The following is a 14,839-nucleotide window of genomic DNA, read 5'->3' as shown; positions in this document are numbered from 1 at the left end:
ACATTCACAGTCTATCTCTCAGGGGACAACATCAGAGAGTTTCTGCTCAGCCTGCGGTACTTCCGGATCTTCATCGCATTGTGGAACATCTTCATCATGTTCTGCATGATCCTGTGAGTAAGACTGTGTCAGTCGATGCTGATGGACCAGATGCAGTTTACTGAGAGGCACGCAATTACTTGTGCTGTGGGCTTTAGCTATTTTTATCCTAGTGTTTGTTTCATAGGGAGCATGATGGTTCAAATCGTGGAGAACGTAGAGTTTGCACGTTCTCTCCATGCTTGCATGGGTTCTCACTGTGTACTTCAGTTATATTTTTTTATACTTATACTTTTATCTACGACTAAAGGCTTTCTAAAATTCTGACACTCTCACATCGTTAGCAGCTCGCGATTCAGTATCTTACTCATGTGATAGACAACCACCACCATAGCTGCACAAAGACATGCATGGGTTTGGTGAATTGGTGACTCTAAATCGGCCTAAAAGGTGAACACCAGTGTGAATGTCTGTCTCTCAGCGTTAGCCTTGCAATAGATTAGCAACCTTTCCCTGTACCCTGCCAACCTTATGACAGCTGGGATAGGCTCCAGCTGCTGAATTGGGCACCGACTTGGATAAGCATAGGAAGATGCATAGATATTTGTTTCATATGTTGTGCTCCAAATATGAGAACGTGCTGAAGACTGATGTTGAGCCACATAAGCTTTCTTTGTGACACAGATTCCAATTGTTGCCAGAAACCTAGACCAGTGACAGTAATGGTTGCCACGACAAAAAAGTCAGAAGTTTTGAGTTTGGTCTTCTTGTGGGATTAGATTTTATTTTTTTATTTTTTTATTTTTTTGTTAATTGAGTTTTTTTGACACCATTTCACATATCAAAAAAAAATCCCAGAAAGTTCATTTCGTTCATCTGGATGTTGCTTTTTCAGTGGGACAAATAGTTTAGTTGCTCATCAAAGTAATTTTTTTCACTCTTTCTGAACTTTGTAAACAGTACATTTTCTCAGTAACAGGAAGAACTCTAAGCACCAAGCCAAAGTGTCTGCTCTTGGAACTCTGTTCTCATTCCACATATTTCACATAGAAGCAGAAACACGGGTCTGCAGTGAAATCCCCAGTTTCACCGACTTTGGCTAATTTGTAGCCAAAAGAACAAAGTGGAGAAATAAAGGGCTCTGTTATTGTATCCTGGAACACTGTTGAGCAATTGGTTCAGGTATGTGGATTATACGTGGGTGAAAAATCAAATTTCACGATGTACCACAAAGCATTTCTCACATTATCAAGTTCACCAGGGAGGAAATGAAAAATGGCAGGCTAGCTTTCTTAGACTGTCAAATTGCCATTAGTAATTGGGGACATTTAAACGTCGACGTGTACTTTATAAATCAATGCACACGGATCAGTATTTCATTCTTGACTCTCGTTCTCCATTAAAACATAAACTGGGTGTCATCAGGACACTACAACACAGAGTGAACACCATCACCACACAGACCGGCTTGGGAAGCTGAAGGTCATCGTATGAAAAATGGCCCTGAGGGAATGTGGTTGTCCCAGCTGGACATTTGTCAAAGCTGGGAAGGCACCTAAAAATAGCTGCAGGCAATTCAGGGGAGAAGGACAGTCACTACCTAAGCAAAAACCTTTACATGGAAAGGTAGAGACCATCTCTGAATCCAGGAGGAGGCCCAGGGGTACATCTTTCACCACTCTGGAGCTATTACTGTTACAGCTACAGCATTTTACCAGTGCTGTAGCTCTAATAGTGTGTTGCAGCTACTTCCCAACTCTCTGGCCATTAATCAACGGTCATGACCATTTGCATATGATCATGCAATGATCATGAAACTGACCTCGTGAGCTATTGTTAGGCAATGGTGCTACTCCTAAAAGCTTAACAAAAGAAGGCAGCTGAAGTTTGTCAAGACTTTTCCCCTCTCAGTCAAGAGGGCACTTCAGTTCTAAAAACAAAAGGTGGAGGAGTCGCAGATATTTAAACCCCTAGATTGTCCCTTAGGAGGTGGCCGTTGACACTATTGATCATGTGCGTCATCACATCACAAGGTTTGAGGAAAAAAAAAGGCTGAGTGGAACCACTGTGACACCCTGCCCTGCCCTACCATGGAAGCTATTGAGGTCAACTGAGACGAGGTGTGAACGGGCGGAGATGCACCTGGGAAGGATAATCAAAACTGAATTGTAGGTGGCTGATAGCTGCTGTCATTGTCACCACCTCTGTTAAGTGATGGTCGTTCACAGTGGACATGCATGGCCTCTCCAGAAGTTGTTTCTGTTCATCTGGACGTAGCGTTTTCAGTGGGAGAAACGTTCGTTACTCATCCAAGTGACTTCTCAGCTGACTGCAGGTTTCCCCAATCTTATAAACAGTACATTTGCATAATGACTGAAGCTAGTCCACAGAAGGAACAATGGACTGGAAGGTCTGTTTCTTCATCACGATCGTGGGGCGATCGTGGCTCAAGAGTTGGAAGTTCGCCTTGCAATCAGAAGGTTGCTGGTTCGAGCCCCAGCTTGGACTCGGTCGTCGTGTCCTTGGCATTGCCATTAGTTAGCATTGCCGTTGTGTCCTTGGGCAAGACACTTCACCCGTTGACTACTGGTGGTGGTCAGAGTGCCCGGTGGCGCCAGTGTCCGGCAGCCTCGCCTCTGTCAGTGCGCCCCAGGGTGGCTGTGGCTACAATGTAGCTTTCCATCACCAGTGTGTGCATTGTAAGATGGCGAAAGATAGGCCACCTCCTCAATTCAGAGATGGTCTTTCCCTATTCACGTAAATGGGTGAATAGGGAATGCGCTCAAACCAACGTTCCTCCCTGTCCAGGATGTGTACCAGTTGTCTTCTTTGTCCAAAGTGTGAACATTGGCATCCTCGATAGAGGATAGAGTGACCTTTGTTCTTTCGGTATAGATTTACAGCTGAGTCCTGTCCTGTTGAGGTGACTCTTCTATGGTGTGCCATGCATAGATTATATAATTAGGTCTTAACCTTTTGTTTTTAGAAATGAAGAACCCTCTTGGATGAGAGGTGTAACATCTTCACAAACTTAAAGTCTGGTTGCCTTGTTTTTCAACCGGTTAAGACTACTGTGACCTGAATTACTGAGAACGTTTCTCCTTCTGAAAATGCAAGTCCATGTGAATAAATTCAACTTTCTGGGATACTGTATTAGTTTTCACTGACACATATAAATGCATTATATTTGGGGAGGATATTTAAGGATTACGCCATGTTTGCTTTTAAAGGTAAAATGCAGTTGTGGGGTAGCAGTAAGCTGCAGACATGAGTCAGCACCTTCACATGTTTTTCAAGTTAAACATTATAACAAGAAAAAAATGTGACTGTTGCTGCCAATGAAGTCTTACTGCTTTGAAGGGGGGTAAAGTAATCCAGAAGTCAATTCTTTACAACTGGGAGCAGAAGAAACTTCTTACAATTCACATTATTAGTCTGAGTCTGCAGTCTGGACAAACACTGAACAACCAAAGCTTGGTGTGAAGAAACTTGAATTTGGTGTTTAAAGGATGAAGCCGTGGACCCAATCTGAGAACCCTTCAGACACTTGTTTATATCAGTCAGTGTTTCTGGGGATCTCTGATGACCACGTCTAACTTTGTTATTACCACGGTTTTCTTATGTGCCAACATACCAAACAAATTGCCTCAAAATGCTTTCATAAACCTGATGATGGGTTCCCCAATCCCCAGATCCAAATCCAGTGGTGCACCTTTAGGATGTGGTCAATCAGGAGGATAACACCATGATTGCACAGCTGATAAATCAACACAGAATATGTGATGCAGTCATGTAGACATGGACCAGGAGTCCTTTTGTTACAACTTATATAATCCATGAGTCCATCTGAGAGTGAATGAAGTCCCAACTCAGCATTACTGAGGTTAAACCTATAAAGTGCTTGATGATTGTGCTGTCCTGTCTTTTTTGTGTGTGTGTGTAAATCAAACGTTTTTATGCCCTTTAGATGTGCGCTGCTTCTCCTGAAATTAGCAGAAGTGTGCTGCTGTTCTAACTAGCCAAATGTCTTCAATCTGCACAGATTGTTTGGATCATGATCGTGTGTGGCCAGTGGACTTCCTCCAAGATGCTTCCCTTTCCAGATGGATGCTGTCAGCTTCTCCTTAATGTCCTTTTTCTCTTTCTTTGACCCTTTTACTAGTAATTATACTCCTTTTGGTTTACAACCCTTTGTGCTGTACAGGAATTTATGAATGGCTGTATTTATTCTTCTCTTGTTACATTTTTATTGATCTTTCTTTAACTGTAACACCTTTGCTGGAAACTTGTGGTTTTGTAGTTAGTGGTAAAGAAACACCAGAAACATCATTTTATTCCTTTTTCCTGCACAGGCTCAGTTCATCCAGGTTCCACAGAAAAATCTGCATCTGATTTGTGAGTTATAAATAGGATTATTTTACTCACTTATGTGTTTGTTTTCAACTTCTTAGGGGGGGAAATTGTGCTATTTTCTTTATTCAGCAGCACATGTGCTGTAATTAAATGTATATTCACTGTAAATGTGACCTTATTCTTAATAAAAAATAAAGTTTTATTATCAAATATGTTCTGTCTTTTGAAAGAAGGCAAGTCAAAAAAGGCAATGTGATTTTCTGGGCTATATTCTGGGAAGCCTCGGGTCTTGGTGTACATGTGGGTTACTTTAACATGCTGCACCTGCCTAAACATTGTTCCAGACCACCTGCATCCAGTCAACAGTATTCCCTGATTGCAGCGGCCTCTCTCAGCAGGATCATGTGCCCTGTCGCACTGCAGAATTTGTTCATGAGTAGTTTAACACAGATAAAGAGTTCAAGGTCTTGTCCTGGCCTTCAAACCCGCCCATATCTCAGTTTGAGCATCTGTAAGGGGTATGGGAAATACAAGTCAGACTCATGGAGGCCCCTTGAAACCTGCTGCTAACATGTTAATGTGCGATTCTGCACGACATCTGGAGTGGGCCTGTGGACTCGATGCTTCCAGGCATCCGGGTTTCAGCTACAAAACAGAGCAGCATAATATTCATTCACTGGCATCTTCATTAGACACAACTAAGAGGCTTGTTAAAGCAGCCAGTCACATTGCAGAAACATAATGCAATCAATGCAGCGCAAAATATCTGTCGTTACAACCAAGATATACAGAAGAGCATCCCTGAACACACATCAAACCTTGAAGCAGATAGGCTACAGGAACACAAGACCACACTCCTGTCAGCCAGTAATAGGAAACTGAGGCTACAGTTCACAGCAGCTCACCAAATCAAATTTAAACAATAGAAAATTATAAAAGTGTTGCCTGGTCTGATGAGTTTTAAGTTCTGCTGCAACATCCAAGCTGTGGGCTCAGAATTTGGCATAAACAACATGAAAGCACAGACCCATTCTGCCTTGTATGAATAGTTCAGATTAGATGTGGTTTGATGGTGTGGGGGGACATTTTTTGCCACTTTGGACCCCGTAGTACCTGCTGAACATCATTAAAATGCCACAGCCTACAGCCTACCTGAGTATTGTTGCTGACCGTGCCCATCCAGCAGGATAACAACCATGTCACAAAACTCAAAACATCTTAAACCATAACATGTCTCAGTGTCATGCTGCAGCATGTCTGAAGAGATATTTATCCAGGCTAGAAATCCAGTTTCTGGAGATGTTATGGTGACCAACAACCAGCAAACTCTCCTCATGCAGCAGCTCTTCATCTTAGGTGAAATAGAAAATTACTACCCAAAGAATCCATCGTCTCTGTGTACTTCTAGTGACTCAAACAGTTGGTGAGATTCTCTTCTAATCCACAAGTAACTTACCAGACGTGTGAGAAGACAAGTGGTTGTTATCGCCTCTGAGCAGGCTTGACACAGCCAGCAACAATCAGGGTTTTATGTCATTCCTCCTTGGTATTGTGTTAACACACCTGAATGCTCCAGAGTCGTCTGCTTTTACATAGGTGCTCACATTTGCTGATGATCAGATAATCAAGTGTGTTTGATTATCAGCAGTTTGCTGCTAATTGCCTTTTTAATTCCAGTGGAAGCAGTAAGGGTGGAGTTAGTTTTAATAGGACTGTATCTGTTTTGGAAAACATAGAGAGTTGTGCATTTTTAAATACTAAAATATAACTATAACAAAGCTTATCCCAGCTTAAAGAGATTAAGCTGTTTTGGGGAAAAGATTTAGTTTAACAAAACAAACATGTATCAACCTTAATCTGAATAAAACTGAAGCAATCATGTGTTTATAAAATTAAGAAATCTTTTTAAGGGTGTGTTCATGACTCTTTGTGTTCTTTGCCTTTCTCAACAATGCTGATTTAATCAACTGCAAACTCGGCCTGTCTATTAGCAGAGAACTGAAGAGATTTGGTGAGGAGGTTTTTTTTGGTTATCAACTATATGGCAACATCATGTGGCATACACTGTTTCTCATTTATAAACAGTTTATGCACAAGATTTTTGAAATTTAGTGTATTTTTCAGTTGAAATATCCATACATATTTTCCATAATCATTTTTTAGTGAATAAGACTTGTTTTGTATGGTGAGATTTTGATGACCGTCCCTGACAGAAGAGATATCATCAAAGGTGGCTCCAACGTCAAGCTTCAGTTTCAAGTGAACTGGAAGGCACCTTGATTTATTAGTTAGATGTGGAGGACGTTCAGACGAGACAAAAATATGAATTTGGTATTATTAAAGGTTATTTTTGTGTAAGAAAATTTTAACTATGGAGTCCTTTTATATACAGCATAGTCTCGCTTTCTATCTTTAAATTTATTAGACCACCGCCTAGTATACGGTTTATTACACAGATGCTCTAACAGTATTTGTCATTTCCATTTGTTATGCTTCTGTCATGACTAATCTAACAGAATGTATTTAATGCTAAAATATAATTATTGTTTTACGATACATTAAGATACAAAATACAGATATTTACTTGCATTCCTGCGTAGAAAAAATGGTTGAATGTTATGTTTTATTAATATAATTCCTTACTTCTAAGAGAAGCCCCGTATGGCGATGAACAACTCATTGGATTGACATGAATTCAATTTCTTATGATTGTAATAAATAATAGTTTTTTCTTTTAAACTCATTTGATAGATTTCCAGAATATGTATATATCCTTGTTTTAGCGACAGCTGCTCTAATCGATTTCTTAGGATGGGTTTTATGGACAACACCACCTTTCCGGTTTTATTGTCTTTCTTTTTTTGTTAAATTTACAGCTTGCTGCGAGCACGTGGATTTGACGCGGGTCGAAGCCGGTTACGTAAAGATTTCCCACAATGCTCTGCTGCCTCACAAAAAGCTGGGTGAGAAGGCCGAGAAGGAGGCGGCTACCAGCCGAGGGGGTAGCCGATTCCCGGAGAGGGTGTTCTGTCTCCTGCAGTTAGCGGTACCAAACAGGTGAGGGTGGCGATTGGAAACAAAGACAGAAGCATCATAAAGCATGATGCCCGCTGCTTCGGGGGAGCTTCCGTCGGAGTTGTGAGTGTCGGCGGGTTTCCCATCGCCGGCTCTTCGGGGGATTCTGCTGTCTGTCTCCGTCCCGACCCGCGACACCGCCAGGCGATGACAGCGGCTACAGCCACTCCGCAGGTGATGAGAGACCGGCTGCTACAGGCCATCGACGGCCAGAGCAATGTGAGTATGTCCACTGGTTTTAAGCGGAATTAACTGGGTGGAGAAGAGCAGACAATGGTGGTCGAGCTGGTGGCCTCGAGTCGCTATAGGGGAACTGACAGAGTGGAGGCATTCAGCGTCTGGACACTTAGTATTTGCTTGCTAATTAGCTGGCTAACGTCTAGTTAGCGAAAGTGAGTGATGAAGCAGGCATGCCAGAGCCCGGTTAAGTTGATGCTGGCGACAATTGTGTGCACTTACAGTAGAGTTCATCAGGGCAAGAGAGGGGGACGTGCTGAATGTAGTGCAAGTTCCCTTTAGACACAGAGGCTCTGCAGAGAGGAGACCTCCAGCAGGGCTCCGAGGTTTGTAACGCCTTTATCTAAGATGACCCCGGGATTACTTTGGGTGTGTTACAGCAGTATAAACAGCCAAGCCGAGTTAGTCAGCAACCTACAAACATGTATGGCTTCTCAGTGAGCTACCCAGCACCAGCGACCATTACAAACAAATGGATTCAGAGCTGTTGTTGTTTACAGTGTCATTTAAGTACTCCTAGTGTGTTACTGCTGAGTGTCCAACACATGCCTGATTATCCACATGCCTGGGGTGTCAAAATAAGGCCCAGGGGCCAGAATCGGTCAGCAAAGATTCCAATCCGGCCAAACTGGATGGTTTTGGAAAATGTGAAGGAGGGCTTTTAACTCATTCACTGCCAATTTTCATGAGTTTTACAGCTTGTCCTACTGATAAAGCACCTCCCCTGTTGTCATTCATACTACACCTAAAATAATTAAGGTGGTTGCCTGGTGGAGGGTGAACGATCTTTTTCTGTCATTTTAGACATGCTGATAGGTGCCTTTCATTTACTGCAGCAGCAGCATTTCTTTATTAAATGGGATTAAATGTTTAGCTAAACTTCTTTACACTGACAGAAAGAGAGGTTTCACCGGTTTTGCCCGCTTTAGATCAAACTGGGCTGTGTGTGGCCCACAATGTAAAATAAGTTTGACATCCCTATCTACAATTTCTTATTTCAACATGCTTACCTGCAGTCATGCACTGGGGGGTGCTCTCTGTGACATCCTGCCAGAAAGCCTTGAAATGCCCAGCATCCCACACACAGTTTACACCTGATTTATGCTTCAGCAGGATATCAATGCTGTAACCTGATGTGCACTTCGCAAGTAATGTAACTACACGTCGGCTGACGCAACTATTGCCATTGGCCTGTTCAGATGCGTCGCCATAGTATGAAGAATAATAATCATAGGTTCAGTATAAAGATTCACAAATGTTGGCAGACTGCTGAAACTGCTTGGATGCATGTGAGAGAATGTACAAAGAAAAGCTTGCCACCAAATAAAACTCACCACAACAAAGAGAATTTTCCACTAGGACGGAAAATTAGTTTCTATCGGCTGGCACCAAATATAAAACACTGGGAGACGACCACGCGGTAAATAGCACGAAATGCAAACGCAAGAGCAGACCTGACCGTGATTCACTGCATCAATCAGAAGTCAGGGCTTGTGGTCCACAGTGATGTAAAGCATTTTATTCCAGAAGCATCTGCGTGTTACATTTTTGCCAATGACTCCTCACTCAACGTTTTTCGATCAGATGTTTTTTAATGTCATAAGTTTGATCGCAGGCACACTACAGCTAGAGTTGGGCTTTGGCTTTGCAAAGGAAATCCTCTGCTGCAACACATGTTAACTAATAACCACATTGTTGATCATTGCAGAAGTGGCTGCAGATTAAAGACAACAATCATCTGAATACGTGGGCTTTCTACTATTTTGGTGGACTAAAACAGCACATTTGCATGCTTTCTCGTTTTGACAAACTGAGCCCGAAACTAGTAAATGTTTTCTAAACGTACAGGTGCACATTTGAAAGTTTATTCAAATGATTTCTCGACCTTTTGATAAGTTCTTTTTTTCCCCTTCTGAGGAATGTGTTTGGTGGAGTGGCAACATCTAGATACAGACATGTCTTCCTTTAATGCTGTTTTTGTGATTTCTCAGTAGGGCTGGGCGATATGGCCTAAAATCCATATCGCGGTATAATTTGAAGCATGTGCGGTAACGATATATATCACTATATATATTATTTTCTTCTGTATAACGTATTTTACACACTGTAAGGCACACTTAAAATCCTTTAATTATCTCAAAAATCGACAGTGTGCCTTATGTATGAATTCTGGTTGTGCTTACTGACCTCTAACCACGGCTTGACGGATTGTTGGAACATTACGGCTATCGTAGTCAGGAGCCTCGCGGAGTAATCTGGGTCCTAAACTCCATCTTCTTTGATCACTGCGGCATCACTGAGAGTTAAAAACTGTCTAAATTCTTTCATCTTCAATAAAATGATCAGCGTTGCTGCTTTAACAGGTGTAACAATTAAGTTTAACATCCAGGCATCCATGAAAACAGAATTTATTAAATTTAACGGAGCAGGAAGTTGGCTCGCTAGCTTCCACCTAAACATGATATAGCATGTTCTGACTGAGAGATTTCTGAAAAAATTAAAAAATACAGCTCTGCTATCACTTCCAACATAAATGAAGACAGAAAACTAAACAGCAGTGACTTTTATAGGGTTACTGAAGTCGGACTAGCTGGTATATAAAGATGTCCTATGTGATCGCTAGCAAAACAGCCACATTAGCATAACATTAGCACAGTGAAGCTGAGGGATGAACGCAAACTTTTTCCCACTCGATAAAAGTTAACGTGAGGGTTTCTGGTGGTTAGGGACAAATGCAATTGCATGGCAGGATGCTGTAAACGGACCAAACTTCAGTCAGGAGAACAACTGAGGTTAATACTGCAACAACATGGGAATAGAGCAGCTGCGAGAGAATTCAGCATTGATGAATCAATGGTAGGTAAGTGGAGGAAGCGCAGTTTTTGGCTTTCCCCACATTCCAAAAGTGTTTCATCTCTTTGCTGTTACTGTCGCCCGGCATAATTTGCAGATGATGTTGTTTGCAGCCGTTGCAATGCTTTCGACCAAAACAGGTGCAGCTTGATGACACCATCAACATGCGCTATCGCGGTAGAGCGGTTTAGTCAAAATCTCTACCGTTGGCCAAATTTATATCGTTTCTACCGTATACCGTTTTTACCGCCCACCCCTATCTCTCAGTATTTTTGTATATAATTGGTCTTTCTTTTCCAGCAGATATGCAACATGGTGGTCGTCGTGGAGGTGATCTCCTTTTTGGAGAAATATCCTATCACCAAAGAGGCACTGGAGGTAAGTTACAACATGTGCCATCAGCAAATAAAGCAATCAAATGCAGATTTTTAGCAGTCAAGTTTCATCCGCTGTTGAACAATCATCAATTTTATCTCCTCTTAAAGGAAACCCGCCTGGGCAAGCTCATCAACGACGTCCGGAAGAAAACCAAAAACGAGGACCTCGCAAAGAGAGCCAAGAAGCTTCTGCGGAACTGGCAGAAGCTAATCGAACCAGGGAAGGTTGAGGTGTTGTCAAAAGGCGGCACCAGTGCGTCATGGTCTTCCATTGGCGGTGCTCATCCTTGCATCTCTGCTCCAGCCGCCAACCCACCGTCGGGTAAAACGGGCCCAGAGTTGAAGAACAGAAATGATTTCAACAACTGCTCCCTGAGAGTGGAAAAACCGAGCAGCAAAAAACGCAAGGGCGAGCAGAAGGAAGGACCGATTTTACCAGCAAAGATACCCAAAACAACTCTTAATGATAAAATCCAAAACTCAAAGCAGCTGCAAACCAATGGAATTGGTACCGGCACAGAAATTTTTGCAGATATTCGTGCACATCAGTCTTTGGACAGGGACATTCCTGAGGCTTTGGACAACGACAAGCTAAATAAAATCCCTGTTCATGCTGTAAAACCTCACTCAAATTTCCCAGGATGCAGCAAGCCTCCTAGCACTTCCTCTTTGCTAAAAGCATCAGTTCTGCAGCAGCAAGCCAGACAGGAGCAAGCTGCCTCTGGGGGAAAGTGTCGACCCAGAAGCCCACGCTGTTCCTTGCACAGTCCTCAGACTCTAAAACAGGAAGCTGTTGTGAAACAAACTGCACCCCAAGCACAGAGTATTCCTACCCCCAGCGTGAGACCTGGGACTGTAGATAACTCTGGGCTCGGACTGTCTCCTCAGCCTTTCAGCGCATCTGTTCAGGGTTTTCACACTGATGGTTCAGGGTCTGCTGATTTGGACTCTCACCACCTGCCTCCTAGTATGTCTCTCCACGGCTCCACTGTCACCCCCTGCAGTGGCGTGGAGAGTCTGGAAGATGAGGGTCCTTCTTTTAATACAGGGAAAAGAAAAAGACAGAAATACAGACCTAAGGATTGCTCTGTTAATTTAGAAGGGCTGACTGTAGAAGACAGAACAAAACCAGTGAGGTTAAAAGACAGGAGGCTGACGTTCGATCCTGTAACGGGGCAGATCAAAACCTCCTTCCAGAAGGATTCTTTCCCAGAGGGCGAGGACAGACCGAATCACAAACCTGAGAATAACTGGTCAGAACAGCCGAAGCAAAATACGCCAGTTCCTCCCAGTCCTTTCCAGCAGACGGACTGGAAAGAGCTGTCGAGGAGCGAAATCATCCAGTCGTACCTTAGCCAGCAAAGCAATGTGCTGACGTCGTCGGGCGCGCACACCCCCGGTGCACACTTTTTCATGTCAGAGTTCCTGAAGAAGGAGGAGCACCGGAACAAAGATGCTAAGAAAACACACACGCTGGTTTCAGACTCGCCACCTGGAGAGATCCCTGGAGTCAGCAGAGAGGTGAATGGCAAAGACCTGAGCAGGTTACACACACAGCACTGGTCCGGGGTAAATGGTTGCTATGACACAATGGATAAATGGTACGACTGGACCGAGTGCATCTCCTTGGACCCGCACGGAGATGAGAGCAGGCTGAACATACTGCCCTACGTCTGCCTGGATTGAAACTGAAGTCAGGTCGGTAAATGAGACGTCGATCCTTGCCTTCCCTGCGTGGCAGAGCGGGCCGGGATGCGTGAAGACTCTTCTTCACCGTGTATGCTGCTGTTGGAGTAAATACGCTGCCTGCTCGAGTGTTTGTTGGAGCACAGGAGGTGTAATCAGTGTTTTATTTTGAAAAAGTCTGAACAAAACGTGAGGACAGTGTGAAGGGGAAAGGCTATGCATCTTTGACTGTTTAGATGTCAATGTTTAACAAGTGTACAGAGTGAGTTTACAAAGCAGGGAGACGAGCGGCTCTGATACCCACGAGTTTATATACTGGAGAGGAGATTAAATATACAGATGCATTTTATCCATCTTAAGTTATCTTATTCTATCCACATGCCTCACAGAATGTGACTTTATTGCTTTTCATGCAGTCATTCATAGTTTTTTGTTTTGTTTTTTTTTTTTTAATTGTTATTATGTAATTTTTATGCATTAACCGACTAAATCAGGGTTGCTGCTTTTGTCAGCAGGCAGTAGCACGATACATCATTGGAACGTTTGTTCATGCTTTTTGAACAAAGCGTTTGAGCTCTTAAAATTAAAACTGCTGCTTCCCGCAGCCGCACGCCTGCCTCTGGTTGTAACTTCTAGCAGATTGAACCGACGGATCGGTTTTAAAACATTTGAATATTTTTCTTGTTTGCTCGTTAATGTGATGTGAAACTTCCAGATGTGACCACTGTTTGTGGTGAGAGGGGGAGAAGGCTTGCATACAAGCTGATAGAGAAATTTGGCTGTATGTATATTTATTTACATATTGAGATTTGCATACATGTTTAAACTGTATTGAATCATCTTGTTAGTTTTTTGTTTTTTTTGTTGCAAGCAACAACAGTGAGGCTGCTACGGTGTTGTGTGATCTCGAAGACAGATTGATAAACAAGGCGTTTATCAATCTGTAGGCAAATGCTGTCAAAGCGGCAACGTCACAGTAGTGCAAGATTTTACAGATGTGTAGCTGACATTAAAATGAGGGGCCAGATTCATTGATGGTTTGTGATTTGACAACAATTTGGCATCTCATCTGTTGCAGTGTCATAATAGGGTTAGTAATCAGTTCACGAAGTGACATTCCAGACTTTACCTACTGATCCATCAACATGCTGTACTTTACACACTCAAATAACACATCCTGATACTGTGTACTTTTTATTTTTTGGGCTTGCCTTTTCCCTTTACTGTGTATTAAGGTTGTAAAATATGAATCAGCACGGCAGAGCAGATTGTGCTACCAGCTTGCATCCTTGTACTGTCAGGAAGAAGTGAGAAATAAATTGACATGCTGGATAATACTTAATAGCATTCCTTTAAATATTATTTGCCTTATGGAAACCCGTGTTTTCCCTAAAGACAGAGCCTTAGTGAATGTACAGGTATGATCCTTTTGTGTTCATTTGAATGCAAAAGACAATATATTTGCTACCTAGTCCTTTTCAATGGACATGTAATGTGTTAATAAAAAGAAAATGAAGGAAATGTTATTATGTCATCTCTTTAACCCCCCCACTCACACCCACACTCACTCCTTTTTTTTTTCCTTTTTTAAGGGCTCTGCAGTTACTGATGTTCCTGACCAATTAAATCCAGAACAAGTTCAGTACTGTCTCTGCATGTAAATCACTTATGTACATTTCCATTCATCACTAAGAGAAACGATTTCCATGATATTTTCATAATATAACTGGATAATAATACTAAAGTATTATACGTGTACTGTACTTAGTCGCAGCTCTAAATACAGCCTTTAAAAATCATGTGAAATTACCATACCATTGTGTTAGATGGCCTGACAATGACTTTGTATGAGTCTTCTAAAATCTGAATGTTCAGTTCCCTTTTTAAACACGTACAGTCTGAGACTGCATATTTCTACCAAGGCTTAACATCTACATCAGGGCTGGGCGGTAATTTTTCCTGAACTCAGATCTCCTCACAATAAATGTTATATGTTTACAAACTGATGGTGTCAATGATGGTCATTAACTTTGTGACAATAAAAGAGAAAAGGCTGAGACTGACAGTTATACTGGCTTTTTACAATAAACATGTACAATAATGGGTTATGTTTAAAATGTCTATACTCAGCATGACAGTACTTTTTGATAAAGGCACAGAGCTGTGTTTGTTTTAAAGTTTTCACTAGAGTTATCGTAGTTTTGTATTTTTTAAATTAG

General features: G+C 42.2%; 2 protein-coding genes across 3 annotated transcripts in view; both read left to right on the top strand.

Annotated features, from left to right (window-relative positions):
* The window catches only part of smim7 (small integral membrane protein 7), a 5,204-nt gene extending 602 nt beyond the window's left edge, over positions 1-4,602 (top strand). Inside the window, exons 4-5 of the mRNA XM_013910112.1 lie at positions 11-113; positions 4,082-4,602. Of these exons, the coding sequence (XP_013765566.1) occupies positions 11-113; positions 4,082-4,097 (119 nt within the window). The 3' untranslated portion in view covers positions 4,098-4,602. The remainder of the gene's footprint in view (positions 1-10; positions 114-4,081) is intronic.
* A 2,748-nt stretch (positions 4,603-7,350) lies between these two features.
* On the top strand, positions 7,351-14,135 carry LOC102206665 (mediator of RNA polymerase II transcription subunit 26). Of its 2 annotated transcripts, none has more exons than XM_005730256.1 (3): positions 7,351-7,686; positions 10,861-10,935; positions 11,043-14,135. In XM_005730256.1, exons 1-3 carry the CDS (start codon positions 7,615-7,617, stop codon positions 12,618-12,620), a joined length of 1,725 nt encoding a protein of 574 aa, XP_005730313.1. In that variant the 5' UTR covers positions 7,351-7,614; the 3' UTR covers positions 12,621-14,135. The 2 variants fall into 2 exon arrangements, with proteins under 2 accessions (XP_005730313.1, XP_005730312.1); XM_005730255.1 differs by having other exon boundaries at positions 10,858-10,935.
* Positions 14,136-14,839: the final 704 nt, after the last annotated feature.

The sequence above is a fragment of the Pundamilia nyererei genome, unplaced genomic scaffold (assembly GCF_000239375.1).
Source record: "Pundamilia nyererei isolate P.nyererei 1_Seehausen unplaced genomic scaffold, PunNye1.0 scaffold00036, whole genome shotgun sequence".
NCBI lineage: Eukaryota > Metazoa > Chordata > Actinopteri > Cichliformes > Cichlidae > Pundamilia > Pundamilia nyererei.
Note: the sequence above shows the minus strand (reverse complement) of the source record. Positions and strands in the feature narration are given on the sequence as shown.